Genomic DNA, 14,689 nt, shown 5'->3' with positions numbered 1-14,689 from the left:
CCTTAGGAGAACATCATACTGAACTCGAGTGATCGTACTGCTACTTGAAAATGCAGAGTGAGTGGTACGAGATGATCGCTGCCATTTTGCGTATATACATAAGGATGCTACAAAGACCGAAGGGCTGGAGTTACAAGAAGAGATTTTCTTGGCTAGGGCTTTTTCTCCCTGGAGAATTGGATGGTGAAGGTGACCTTGTATATACAACTATGAGGGAAGTGGTTAAGGTCACAATCTTTTTCCTAAGGTTGGGAAGTCTAAAAACTAGAGGGCATGGGTTTAAGATGAGAAGGGGAAGATTTAAAGGTGACCTGAGGGGCAACATTTTTCACTGTGAAGCTAATGAGCATATATAGTTAGCTGCCAGAGCAAAGTAAGCTGTAGAGCTAGATAAGACTACCATGTTTAAAGGACATTTGGACAAGTTCATGGATAGGAAAGGCTATCCAGTGACTAGTGGTGTTCCACTGGGATTGATGTTGGGACCATTTCTTTTTACGTTGTATGTCAATGATTTGGATGACAGAATTGATGACTTTGTGGCCAGGTTGGCAGATGTTACAAAGGTAGGTGGAGGGTCAGGTAGTTTTGAGGAAGCAGGGAGACTGCAGGAGGACTTAGATTAGGAGAACAGGCAAAGAAATGGCAGATAGAATATAGTGTTGGGAAGTGTATGGTCGTGCACTTTGGTAGAAGGAACCAAAGCATAGACTGTTTTCTAAAAAGGGAGAAAATTTGAAAATTCGAGGTGCAAAGGGAATTGTAAGTCCTCATGCAAGATTCCCTAAAGGTTAATTTGCAGGCTGCATCAGTGAGGAAGGCAAATGCAATGTTAACAGTCATTTCAAGAGGACTAGCAAGCGTGTAATTACGAGGCTTTATAAAACACTGCTGAGGCCTCACTTGGAGTAGTGTGAGCAGTTTTAGCCCCTTATCTATGAAAGAATATGCTGACATTGAAAAGGGGTCAAAGTAAGTTCACAAACTTGATTCCAGAAATGAAATGCTTATCATATGAGGAGCATTTGATGGCTCTGGGCCTGTACTTGCTGGAATTTAAAAGAATGAAGGGAAATCTCATTGAAGCCTGTCAAAGGTTGAAAGGCCTCGAGAGATTGAATGTAGAGAGGATGTTTTCTATAGTCCTATAGTGGGGGTGTCTAGGACCAGAGGGCACAACCTCAGAATAGAGGAGCATCCATTTAGAACAGAGATGGGAAGGAATTTCTGTAGCCAGAGGGTGGTGAATCTGTGGAATTCATTGACACAGCTGGCTGTGGAGGCCAAGTCATTGGGTGTATAAGGTGGAGGTTAATAGATTTTTGATAATTCAAGGCATGAAGGATTATGGGGAGAATGCAGGAGAATGGAGCCGAGAGGAAAATGGATCTGCCATGATCAAATGGCAGAACAGACCCAATGGGCCGAATGGCTTGATTCTGCTCCTCTGTCTTATGTTCTTATGATTATGGGCCAAATGCATACAAATAGCACAAGTTGGGGAAGGCAGCTTAGTCAGCATGGGTTGGACGGTCTGTTCCCACATTGTATAACTCCACTCATGACCTAATCCCACTTCAAATAACAAACATCATGTTTACTAAATCTAAATCACTGGAGAAAGGTTTCTCCCCCAGTGGGTCTGTTGGTAGATGAGGAATTGACCCAAGCAGTCTGCAACATCCCAGACCTTAATTCTACAGGAAAATTAAGAGGTTCTCTGCCTTTCTGAAGCCAATCAACCAGTCTCCTCTAAAGTGTGAGTGAACTACCAGCCAGTGCGAGAAACGTCATGCCACATAGTACCACACTCCAGGCCTTTTCATCCATGATGTTGTGCCAACCTTTTAAACTACTCTAATCTAACCTTTCCCTCTTACATAGCCCTCCATTTTCCTATCAATCATGTGCCTATCCAAGAGTTTCTTCAATATCCATTGTTCTGCCCTTGCTCAATAGTTTTCCCTGTTTTCTTAAGCTAGGCAGATGGATAACTCCAGTCCCAGTGTTGCTGTAACCGAAGGCGGTTTTATTAATCACTAACATATTACAGTACACAAGGAGCCGGTGTGAAAAGACAGTACTTCTCGGTGTTCTTATGAAAGGCAGATTCAAATATTGATTGAAGTTCCTTTGACCTCTAACAAGTGCTTCTAAAGGAATGAATGACTAGACAAGCAATTCTATAATGGCTGGAGTAATGGTGAAAGATAATTGCTTAAAAATGAGCAATCAACAACAGCTGTAAACTTTTAGAATTGTGCAATGAGATCTAGTAGTTAGAAAAAAAATTACAATCCAAATCAGGAAAGACATAACACCCTTGCTTTCACAGTCAAACCCTGGCACATCATGGAAACAGCCAAACCAACATTCAATGAAACTGTCCTGTAGTCTCTGCTTCTCAAGAGCAGTGACACAGCCAATCGAGTTGCTGTCTACTTGATAGAATGGTGGAGCAAACTAAATGGGCCAAATGGCCTGATATTGCTGTTATGGTCTCAGGAGTTCCAATGAACCGGTTCTAGTGTTCCCTGTGACCAAGTGAGCTTCCTTCAAGTCCTCTGCTGTCCTCCCATGTCCCAAATATATGCAGGTTGGTAGATTGTAAATTGCCCCTGGTGTGTAGATAGGTGGTAGAAGAGGTAACAGAGAAAATTTGTGAGGCAAATGGGATTGATCTGAGAGTTTGCATGACTCAATGGGCTGAATGGCTTCTGATGTTTAACAAAATATGGGGGTGGGAGAAAAAAGCATTTCTGCTTTTTCCAAGTTGGCTCCTCTTACTAAATAGGTTTGGTTAGTGGGAAAGGGTGTCTACAAAATATTAGAATCCCTTTATTGTCAGTGTGTGAAACATACCAGAATTGATTGTGGTTCGATGCCAAGTATAAAACATAGGACAACATTATAACAGACAACACAATAGTAACCAACAATTTACAAGACGAGCAATGTCACGTGCGTAAACATCAATAATCAAACTTAAATAAATGAGAACATCTGAACAGATTAGGTAATTATCAACAGAACAAGGAGAACAGGATAGACCATTTAACGGATGCTGTGCAGGGACAGTTAGGGTACTACACCTGAGGGAGTCTGTTGAGAAGCTGGATAGCTACAGGAAAACAGCTTCAGAGGAGACGTGTAGTCCTGATGGTATACACCTGTAGACACAATTGCCAGATCACATCAAATAATTACCTCTTAATTTTCCACAGGATGAACATTAATGTCGATGGTCATCTGTCTTCAACAACAGCAGCATCTACATCGAAGTGCGTGGGCCTCTCTACCAAAAACCCTGAATAATGATCATTTGGTAGCCATCATAAGTTACCTTGACAACAACATTTCTGGCCTTGACACCAGTGAACTTTGGAACCAAAGGTGGATTAGGAGACAGAGAACGTCGTTAATTGATCAAGGAGAAGGGATTGATGAAAACTAATTCTATGTTTAAAGTATCTTCCAGTATCCTTCCAAATAAAATCGGCACATTTGTCTAGGGCAATGACTTAAGGTTATGATATGTAGCTGAGAGACCTCAAAGTGAAAAAAAAGTGCTTAAAATCTTAAGTGTATGCAAAAAAAAAATTAGGAACTAATGTCTAAAAAAATTAGGCTGCATTTTTATTTGAATTAAAAGCCTTGATTGAATTAGAAATTGGGCTCTTGCTTCTCATTCTGAAACACAAGCTTGAACTACCTTTGTCTGGGCACCATAGTTGCTAAGGTGGTATGGATGTGTGTGTGTGCACCTGCGGTCACATCTGGCTGGCAGGCCTTGTGCTGCGGATGCTGGGCAGGACGCACAAAGCCCACACCAAGTCTATAACAATGCTGCCTAAAATAACCTCAGCCTCACACTCCTGACCGTTCTTGACTCCTGGAAGTGTACCCCTCCCTAGCAGAACCCCAGGAAGGGATTGAGAGCCAGCTGGAGATTGATTGTGGATTACTGGTTGTTGCTACAGCCATCTGGATGACTGCAGCCAGTTCTGGACTGGCTGGGTATTACTGTTGTTGCAAAGATCCTACCATGCTTTCTGGAACTCCTCAAACACACTATAGATTGCAGGGAGAGGTATGACACATTCTGCAGGACTTCATTCCTTTCTCATGGCCTCTATATAAACATATGAGGAATATTGGATATCTCTGAGCCTGTACTCACCAGAGTTTAGAAAAATTAAGGGGGAATCTCATTGAAACCTATTGAATATTGAAAGGCCAAAACTGAGTGGATGTGGAGAGGACGTTTCCTATAGTGGGTGTGTCCAGGACTAGAGTGCATAGCCTCAGGGTAGAGAGATGTATATTGAACCGAGATGAGAAGCTATTTCTTTAGCCAGAGAGCAGTGAATCTGTGGAATTCATTGCCACAGACGGCTGAGCGGGCCACGTCACTAAGTATATTTAAAGTGGAGGTCAAAGGTTACAGGGAGAAGGCAAGAGAATGGGGGTGGCCACAATGGAATGGTGGAACAGAGTTGATGGGTAGAGTGGCCTAATTCTGCTTCTATGTCTTATGAAGATACTTTCACATAGCTACAGTGGGAATGCTTGAGGTCCAGGTGAATAAATTTCTCCCTCTCACTGAGGGCACTTTCTAGTATGCATGCTGTATTGAAGGAGGAAGACAATGTAACAGAGGACCAGGAAGTCCACGTCCTCATATGTTAAAACATGGAACAGTACAACACAATACAGACCCTTCAGCCCATGGTGTTATGCTGACCTTTTAGCCTAATCCAAGATCAATCTGACACGTCCCTGCCATATGATCTTTCTTTCATCCACCATCTTACTTAAGTGTCTCTTAAATGTCCCTAATGCATCTGCCTTTACCACCACCCCGGGCAGTGTGTCCCACACACTGTGTGAAGAAACTTTTCCTTCAACAGACAGTAGGTGCAGGAGTAGGCCATTCAGCCCTTCGAGCCAGCACCGCCATTCAATGTGATCATGGCTGATCATCCACAATCAGTACCCCATTCCTGCCTTCTCCCCATTTCCCTTGACTCTGCTATCTGTAAGAGCTCTAACTCTTTCTTGAAAGTATCCAGAGAATTGGCCTCCACTGCCTTCTGAAACAGAGTATTCCACAGATCCACAACTCTCTGGATGAAAAAGTTTTTCCTCAACTCAATTCTAAATGGCCTACCCCTTATTCTTAAACTGTGGCCTCTGGTTCTGGACTCACCCATCATCAGGAACATGTTTCCTGGCTCTAGCGTGTCCATATAATAATCTTATATGTTTCAATCAGATCCCCTCTCATCTTTCTAAATTCCATACCTTCCCCCCCCCCCATACCTTTCTGCAATCACCTGATGCTGCCTTGTATTCATCATTGTCACCCTGGGGAAAGGTCCTGGCTTGTTACTCTATGCCTCTTATCAGCATTATCCTGGTAAATCTCCCCTGCACCCTCAAGTTTCCACATCCTTCCTATAATGAGGCAATCAGACTGAACGCAATATGCCAGGTGTGGTCTGATCAGATGTTTATGGACCTGCAATGTTACCTGATGGCTCTTTGGCTCAAACCCCCTAGTAATGAAGCAAACACACCATTAGCCTTCTTCACCATCCTATTAATTTGTGCAGCAACTTTGAGGGATCTATAGTCATGGACCTCAAAATCTCTTTATCCTCCTCACTGCCAAGAATCCTGTCATTAACTGTGTGTGATGCCACTGTGACATTTGTGAATGCCCCATGCCAGGTCAGCTTCAGTAGTACAGTGGTTGCTGGGATTGTACAGAAGTACACAAAATTATGAGGAGTATAGATAGGGTGAACACTAGCAGGTTTTTCTTCCTCAGGTTGGCTGAGACTAGAACTAGAGGTCATAGATTTAGGGTGAAAAGTGAAATATCTAAAGGGAATCTGAAGGGGAACTTCTTCACTCGGAGAATGGAGCAAGAGTGTGGAATGAGCTGCCAGTGCAAGTGTAGATGGGAGTACTTCATATACCAAGGTCAATGGCAACATTCAAGAGAAGGTTGAATTGGTAAATGGATGAGATGGATGTGGAGGGCCATGGTCTGGATGCAGGTAGGAGGGAATAGACAGAAGACGAGACTGGCATGGACCAGATGGGACAAAGGGCCCATTTCTGTCCAGTATGTCACATCACACAAACCCTTTAACACTTGCAAGTGTGTTTCAAGTAGTAAAGTATTAAGAATAACACAAAACATAACACATGTAGAGCATTTGATGTCTCTGGGCCCGTAACTCGTCAGAGCTCAGAAGGATGAGCGGGGATAATATTGGAACCTACCAGACGCTCAAAGGCCTGGACAGTGTGCCCCTTTAGTAGGAGAGTCTAGGATCGGAGGCCACAGCCTCAGAGAAAAAAGAGAAGTAATTTCTTCAGCCAGGACATGGTGATTCTGTTACCAGAGAGGACTATGGAGGCCAAGTCTTTGAGACCGATAGGTTTTTGATTGGTAATTGGGTTGAGTTACAGAAAGAACACAGAAAACTGGGTTATGTCACCATTTATTCTCCTGCCTTCCTGTCATTAAGAGCCCTCACCTTCCAGGACATGCCCTCTTCTCAGGGAGGGGAGGGACAGGAAGACCCACATTCAACGTTTTAGGAACAACCATTTCCCCTTCGCCAACAGATTTCTGAACGATCCAAGAACCCACAAACACCACCTCACTATTCCCCTTTTTATTGTAACGTACAGTAATTGTCTTGCACTGTAAGCTGACACAAAATAAATTTCATGACACGTCATTTATAATAAACCTGATTCAGAATGGGGTTAGGAGAAACAATTGAGCAGAATTGGTAACCCTATCATCAACTGTGGGGGGTGGGGTCGTACTGTAGCATAACAGTTTGTATAACACTATTACAGAGCCAGTGGCACGGTTCAATTACCACCACTGCAGGCAAGGAGTCCGTACATTCTACCCGTGACCTCATGAGTCCCCTCCAAGTGCTCAGTTTCCCCCCCACATTCCAAAGATGTACGAGTGAGTGATGGGCGCGTTGTATTGGCGTTGGAAACACCACCAGCACAATCCTCACTGATCAGATCTGACGCAAACAACACATTTCACAGTATGTTTCAATGTACACCTGAGAAATAAAGCTAATCTTTACCTTTATAAAGCACCTCCTCTCAAATGATGAAGCAATTAGGCTTGGCTCTAAAATAGTTAGAGCTGGTTGCTACATCATCTGCCATTTTTACTTTGTCCTGGAAATGTTACTTCGGTCTTTTTTTAAATACCAGTCGTCAGTTTGTTGGACAAAAACAAGTGGGCACAGCAAGTGAAGGGTGACTGGCAAAGAAAGAAAGGTTGCTATTCATTTTCTATATTAAACATGTCAGCAGCTATGGTGAGAATGCTGGATCGAATACAAGTGCCATTTAATACGTGAGAAGATTACAGGCAAGAATACCAAGTCGCTTTTTCATTCCATCCATCTTTAGCATGGACTGTGTTTCCAAGGACAGCTTCCAAATGTGAAAGCCGCATGAGGAATCACTAATAATAAATGCTTTTTTGACTTTTAAAAAGTATCGCACACTCCAAATCCTCATGCAGTTTTTTTTATTGCTGGCAGTTTACAATGGCAGCTTACAAGAAAACAAGGGTTTCAAGATATTTTTAAATCTTGCATTACAGGACAAAGTCCTAACTGCCAGCGACCAGGCTTTGAGGTTTAAAGACCTTTTAAAGGCAATATCAGCAAAACTTTGAAACTGCAGTTGATTAGATACATTTCAACTGCAGCCTTTCCCTGCAGGAAAACACATTGTAAATCCACTCTGACACATACGGAGAAGCATTGTTATAGTCTACAGAAAGAAAAGGAACACAGTGCGTCTCTAATGTTTCCTAAGAACCGTTGAGTGGCCTTTGCTTTAAAATCCTGCAAGATAAATTCCCTTGCATGAGAAAAATAGCTTTTAGCTTAAAGTCACACTTACTAATACAAATTTGATAAATTAAAAACCTTTTTCATAAAATATGCATAAACTACTATAAATATTTAAGATCAATAATTAAAATGTCAAAGTGTTTTAGGAGTTCATGTGTTGATCTTCATCTTAAAATGTAAAAACACTAGAATTAGAATCCTAGCTCATACAGTCAGTTAAATATGCATCTCATTTGCATACCCAATCTCTAGATATGAAATTAACCCAAATACAGCAACAGAACTATTAAGACCACTTATCAAAACAAGTATTCAAGTCAATCGAATATGAGAAGAAAGCTCTAGGGACAAATTTAAAGTCTTGAGAGTATTTAATAAACCTCAAGTCACAAGTGAACCCTCTCCTCACGACTCACTTTACAGTGATTTTAATACATGGAACTTATCTCGGTGGTCGTGGACCCCTGGGTTTCCAATGTGTCTCCAGTCCTGCCACCAGTGTACCTTTGGTTGGTTTGAATAGCTCCAACCCAAGACAATAATATAATAACAACCCATTTGTAAATGCAATACATATGGTGGTTAAGAGGACGTTATGGTACATTGGCCTTCATTCAGCAGAGAACTGTGTTCAAGAGCCGCAAGGTAACGTTGCAGCTCTGTAAAAGAATGGTTAGACCCACACTTGGAGTACTGTATTCAGTTCTGGTCATCTCATTATAAGAAGGATGTTGAAACTTCAGAGAGAATGTAATGGAAATTTACCAGGATGTTGCCTGGATGAGAGAGCTGACCTTATGAGGACGGTGAAATGAACTAGGGCTTTTCTCTCTGGAACAAAGGAGAATGAGAGGTGCAGTGATGGAGTAGACAAAGAGTACCTTTATCTCTAATGTGGCAATGGCTAATACAGGAGGGTATAACTTTATGGAAATTAGATGAAAGTGTAGGCAAGTTGTCAGAAGGAGGTCTTATTTATACAGAGAGTGACAGGTGTGTGGAGTGTGCTGCTGGGATGGTGGTGGAGGCAGATACATTAGGGGCATTTAAGACTCTGAGATGGGCACATAGGTGAAAGAAAAATGGAGGGCTATATGGGAGGGAATGGTTAGATTGATCTTGGAGTAGATCAACATTACGAGTTGAAGGGCCTGTATTGTTCTATAAGGATAGAAGAATGTGGAGGTTTTTGGGAGGGTGCAAAACAGTTTGACCAGGCAGATTCCTGGATCAGAGGGCACTCGCTATAAGCAGTGGGGACTGGGAGGAACCTGATAGAAGTTTTTGAGATTATGAGAGGCACAGACAGAATGGATAGCCAGCATTATTTCCACCACTCCCCCTCCACAGAGTGGAAACATCTAACATTCGATGGCATGCATTGAAGGCGAAGAGGGACAAGTTCAAAGGAGATGCCCAGGCAGAATTTTTTCTTAAGGCACATAACAGTGGGTCCCTGGAAAATTCAGCCAGAAGTAGGAGTGGAGAGAAGTACGATAGAGGTGTTTAAAAGATTCTTATATATGAGAAATTAGATGTTGTGTAGACAGAAGGGATTGGCTTAGTTAGGCTTTTAATTACTAGTTTAATTAGGTTGACACAACTTTGTGCTTCTGTTCCTGTACTATTAAATATTAGCTTTATTGTCACATGTATATCAAGACATAGTGAAGTGTGTCAGTGGTCAACAGAGCAGGAGGATGTGTTGGGGACCGACTGGAATTTCCTCCGGGCGCTCCACATAAGGATAGAAGAATGTGGAGGTTTTTGGGAGGGTGCAAAACAGTTTGACCAGGCAGATTCCTGGATCAGAGGGCACTCGCTATAAGCAGTGGGGACTGGGAGGAACCTCATAGAAGTTTTTGAGATTATGAGAGGCACAGACCGGCCTCCCGCATTCCAAAGGTGTACAGGCGAGATGTGGGCAGGCTGTGTTGGAAGCAACATGGCACTTGTGGGCTGCCCCCTGCACATCCTGGGACTGTGCTGGTCATTGATGCAAACGGTGTGTTTCACTGTATGTTTCAAGGTACAAGGGAAAAACAAATTTAATCACTTCGTGGCGACCCACTTTCTGCGCAGGCGAACCGGCTCACAAATAGCCAGCGCGTGGGGGGAGACTTTGGTAATGCACCTCCGATGTCATTTCCACCTGGAGAGGGCGGGCGCTAGGGATTTAACTGCCAGCGCCGCGAAGTTTGAATAAACTAGTCTCGGAACGACTTACTGACTGCATGTCGTTATTTCAGCGCTGTGTGAGAACACAGGAAACATCACCTCTGAACCACTAGGGGGAGTCAAGGACCAGACAGCACAGCCTCAAAATAAAAGTAGTGTACCTCCTTTTCAGACAGAGGTGAGGAGGAATTTCTTTAGCCAGTGGGTGGTGAATCACTGCCACAGACAGATGTGGAGGCCAAGTTATTGGGTATACTTAAAGTGGAAGTTGATAGGCTCTTGATTTGGTAAGGTTATAGAGAGAAGGCAGGAGAATGGAGTTGAGAGAGAAAAAAAATCAGTCATTATTAAATTGCAGAGAAGATTCAATGGGCCAAAAGTCCTAATCCTGTTCCTGTGTCTTATGGTCTTATTTCCATCAATTTCCCACAGATTCTCCACTCACATACACACAATGGGATTTGTGACCAATTGATCTAAAAAAAACCTGCAGGACATAATGGGAACCCCAGCAACTGGGGGGAAAAGCCACACAGTCAAAGAGACATGCAGCATGGATACAGGTTCTGTGGTCCATTTTTGCTGACCACCGAGTACAGGGAGGTTGTGGAAATTCCACACAGATGGGCCCAGAGGTCAGGATTGAACCCAGGTCACTAAGTGGCTGTACAAAATGAATATCTGAAGTATAATAAAAGTTCACTTGGAGGTAATTGGGAATAGTTAACAAGGTAGGAAAAATTAACATATCCTGTAGAGCTTTAAACAATTTACAAGGTACAGTAGAAAACTTGTGGATATTTCACAACTTTCAACACAAAAAAACCTAGTCTCCTTCTGTCTAACAAAAAAGTACAAATTTTTCTTTAATTTTAGACCTTAAGCCATAGGAACAGAATTAAGCCATTGAGTCTACTCTGCCATTCCATCAAGGCTAATTCATTATCCCTCTCAATCCCATTCTTCAGCTCCCCCCTTAGCTTTTGATACCCTTACTAATCAAGAACCTATCAACCTCTACTTTAAATATACACAATGACGTGGCCTCCACAGCCATCTGTGGCAATGAATTCCACAGATTCACCACCCTCAGGCCACAGAAATCCTCCCCATCTCTGTCCTGCTGCTGTGAGGCCGTGCCGTTTCCAACCTGCGCTCGGAGGTAATGTGCATACAAAAGGGTCTTGCTCTTTTCCAACTCCTTCCCTCATCCTCTTCAGTTCACAATAACCCCTCTCGCCTTTTTGAAAATCTTCTCAAAGCCCAGTTTCACAATCACTATTTCAATCGATTCTCTGTGATTGGCTCGGTCATAGTATCAAATGTAAACCATAGTTTTAAAAACATCACCCGCAGTTCTACACTAAAAATTACAAACTTCACGAGATACGCCGGTGATATTAAACCTGATTCTAACCTACGACATATTAAACCTGATTCTGATTCTAACCTACAACATATGTAACAGGTCCAGCCAAGACTATTACACAAACTATATTATACAGACAAAGATAAACAATACTAATTCAATCAGCACTGGCCAGTAAATTATGATTGGCGAAGAAAATCATTGCCTGCGACACATCTACCTGCATGTGGCTAGTGCATTTTTTAAACTGAACTTCTTTCAAAAACTAGATTGTAAAACTCAGGGTAGGGTACATTTTGGAGATACATCACAAGATTATGTTTGAAGTGAATACTGTGAGTAACCCGGTGTCTATATACAGCTCCATACTCATACCTAATACCAACATTCAGTACAGTCTGGCTGTGGTGTTCACAGTATGAACCCTTGATGATCTTTTTCTCTAACCCCAGCAGACTGGGAGAGACTGCTCAAGCTGACGAAAGCCCAAATCTTTCACAAATCCTTTCCCTTACTTTCCTCTCTCATGAAAGGTCACCAGCCAGTCACATCAGCAGGCTTTAATGGTTGCAACATTTCTCAGGCCAAAAGTAACACCGTTACTCAAATCCCAATCAGAGCCCACTAAAGGATACACCAACTGGCTACTCAAGTAACTCAACCCAGAGAGAAACTGAGCAGGAAACGACACTAAATTTTCCAGCTTCACAATGAGGCAAAAGCATAGCTGAACAAGTTCCCAACATGCTCGCTGGATCCATACACTCGGTGGCCATCTTACTGGGCACAGGAGTGGAACTCGGTGAAGTCTTCTGCTGTGGCCCATCCACTTCATCCAGAGATGCTTTTCGGCACGCCACCGTTGTAACACTTGGTTATTTCATTTACTGTCACCTTCCTGTCTGCTTGAACTAGTCTGACCTCTCTCATTAACAAGTCACTTTCACTCAAAGAACTGCCACTCACTGGATTTTTTTTTTGTTTTTTTGCAATATTCTCTGTAAATTCTTAGAGATCGTTGTGCCTGAAAATCCCAAGAAAACAGCAGTTTCTGAGATACTCAAACCACCCTGCCTGGCACCAACAATTATTCCACAGTCAAAGTCACTCAGATGACATTTCCTTTCCATTCTGATGTTTGGTGCAAACAACTGGATCTCTTGACCATGTCGGCATGCTTTTATGCGTTAGGTTGCTGCCACGTGATTGGCTGATTAGATATTTGTATTAACAAGCAGGTGTACCTAATTAAGTGGCCACTAAGTGTATGTAATTACTTATAAAACGATTAAAGCATTGGCCTGAACTGCTGCAGGACTGATATGTTCGTCCACATGCTTTCCAGAACGTCACTTAATCTGAGCCATCCCTTCAACGTGAGGGCTTCTGGGCGTGCCTCCGCACAGGTCTGTCCAGAGGGCAGCTTCGTGCTGCAGGGGCGTCCTCCGAGGGTAGAATGTGTTGTGCAGGTTGTAGTTCAAGATGCAACTCAGCGACGCCATGTATATGTCAGCAAAGCGCGAGAGCCGCCGGGAGAAGTAGGTGGGGTTGTGGTGGGTTCGGAATATGCTCCCAAACTGGGGGTTGAAGATAGTCTTGGTCAGTTCCCTGAAAGAGCAAAGAGGTAGTCAGCAGCTGGAACACAAATAAATAAGCTACATTGGAGGGCGACAGATAACGTAGAGCAGGGATTCTAACCTTTTTTTGTCATGGGACCCCTACCATTAACTGAGTGGTCTGTGGACCCCAGATTGGGAACCCCGATATACTGTGTGCCCATGATACTTGTGTAGTGTCTACAACAGACACTGCCTCGAGAAGACAATATTCATCACAGATCCCCACCGTCCGGACTATGCCATCCCCTCGGAATTATCATCAGGCAAGAGGCACAGAAATCCCTCAGCACCAGCTTCAAAAACAGCTACTTCCTTTCAACCATTTGCTTCTTGGACCAACTAATCACTACCTCGGTTTGGCAACACCATGACCACTATGATCATTTTGCACATGCAGACTTTTTGTTTTAATTGTGTTATTTCTTGTAAAAATTGGTTATAATAACACCATAAAGCATAAAAACAGAATAGGCCATTTGGCCCATCAAGTCTGCTCTGCCATTCTATCATGGCTGAATTATTATCCCCCTCAATCCCATTCTCCTTTCTTCTCCCTGTAACCTTCGACACTCTTATTAATCAAAACCCTAATTAACTTGTTTTTTTGTGAATGTTGCTTATCTGATGCTGTTGTAAGTTTTTAATTGCACCTGTGCACACATGGACTTGAGCATTTAAAGGCGTAAGAGCACTACAACAGAGAAATGGACCCTTCGGCCCATCTAAGCCATGTCAACCCGATCTTCTGCCTAGTCCCATCAACCTGCACACGGACCATGTTTCTCCACAACCCTTGTACCTATCCAACAGAGCACCGACTCTTTATTCCTTCCCATAGATGCTGCCTGGCCTGCTGGGTTGCTCCAGCATTTTGTGTGTGTTACCCTGGATTTGCAGCTCCTGCAGGATCTCATGCTTGCCTAGCAGAAATTCCCTTAAACGTTATAGTGGTATCTGCGTCTAACATGTCCATTGGATATGCCAATAAGCTTGACTTTGACTTAAGTTAGTTGGCCAAATCACGGCCACAACAATCCCTCGGAGAGTGAAGTCAAGGCCTATATCAGTGGCATCTTCAGTCAGATGAGGAGAAAAGGCTATTGGGATTAATACTACATCACTGATGGGGAAAAAGTACTGGGAGCATCAAGGACATTAAAATTGCAACATTTAGAGGCTCTCAGACCTAGTGCTTATGAGTCCTGATGAAGGCCCGAAACACTGACAGTTTATTCCACTCCACAGAAGCTGCCTTACCTGCTGAGTTCCTCCAGCATTTTGTGTTTCACTCATACAACAGAAAGTTCACAATTAACTTCTTAACGGTGCTGTTCGTAAATGAAGGTGCTAGCCACCTCAGCTTGTCTCTGTGCAGTAATTTTACCTACTCACGTACAACTGCACTCCCCACTCACCTCAGCTGGTTTCGCTCCTTTATCCATTCTTGTAGAACCATCCGGGACTCCGCATCTTCATAAACCTGAAGCGACATTTTAAAAGGCACAGGTTATCTGAATACATAGGGCCAGCTGGAGTCAGTTATTGCGCAGGTCAGCTCCCTCAATCATCACTTCACACAGCTGTGGCCTCAAGTAGGGACTTCAAAC

General features: G+C 43.0%; 2 protein-coding genes across 4 annotated transcripts in view; one reads left to right on the top strand and one right to left on the bottom strand.

Annotated features, from left to right (window-relative positions):
* stab2 (stabilin 2) overlaps positions 1 to 3,663 on the top strand; it is a 292,259-nt gene extending 288,596 nt beyond the window's left edge. For all 3 annotated transcript variants that reach the window (XM_059977629.1, XM_059977628.1, XM_059977630.1), the window contains exon 68: positions 3,225 to 3,663. In XM_059977629.1, the coding sequence (XP_059833612.1) occupies positions 3,225 to 3,236 (12 nt within the window). In that variant the 3' untranslated portion in view covers positions 3,237 to 3,663. The remainder of the gene's footprint in view (positions 1 to 3,224) is intronic.
* Positions 3,664 to 6,749: 3,086 nt separating this feature from the next.
* The window catches only part of nt5dc3 (5'-nucleotidase domain containing 3), a 66,887-nt gene continuing 58,947 nt past the window's right edge, over positions 6,750 to 14,689 (bottom strand). The window contains exons 13-14 of the mRNA XM_059977626.1: positions 14,498 to 14,562; positions 6,750 to 13,071 (exon numbers count right to left, since the gene is read on the bottom strand). Coding sequence (XP_059833609.1) covers positions 12,813 to 13,071; positions 14,498 to 14,562 — 324 coding nt within the window. The 3' untranslated portion in view covers positions 6,750 to 12,812. The remainder of the gene's footprint in view (positions 13,072 to 14,497; positions 14,563 to 14,689) is intronic.

This window comes from Hypanus sabinus, chromosome 8 (assembly GCF_030144855.1).
Source record: "Hypanus sabinus isolate sHypSab1 chromosome 8, sHypSab1.hap1, whole genome shotgun sequence".
Classification (NCBI taxonomy): Eukaryota; Metazoa; Chordata; class Chondrichthyes; order Myliobatiformes; family Dasyatidae; genus Hypanus; species Hypanus sabinus.
Note: the sequence above shows the minus strand (reverse complement) of the source record. Positions and strands in the feature narration are given on the sequence as shown.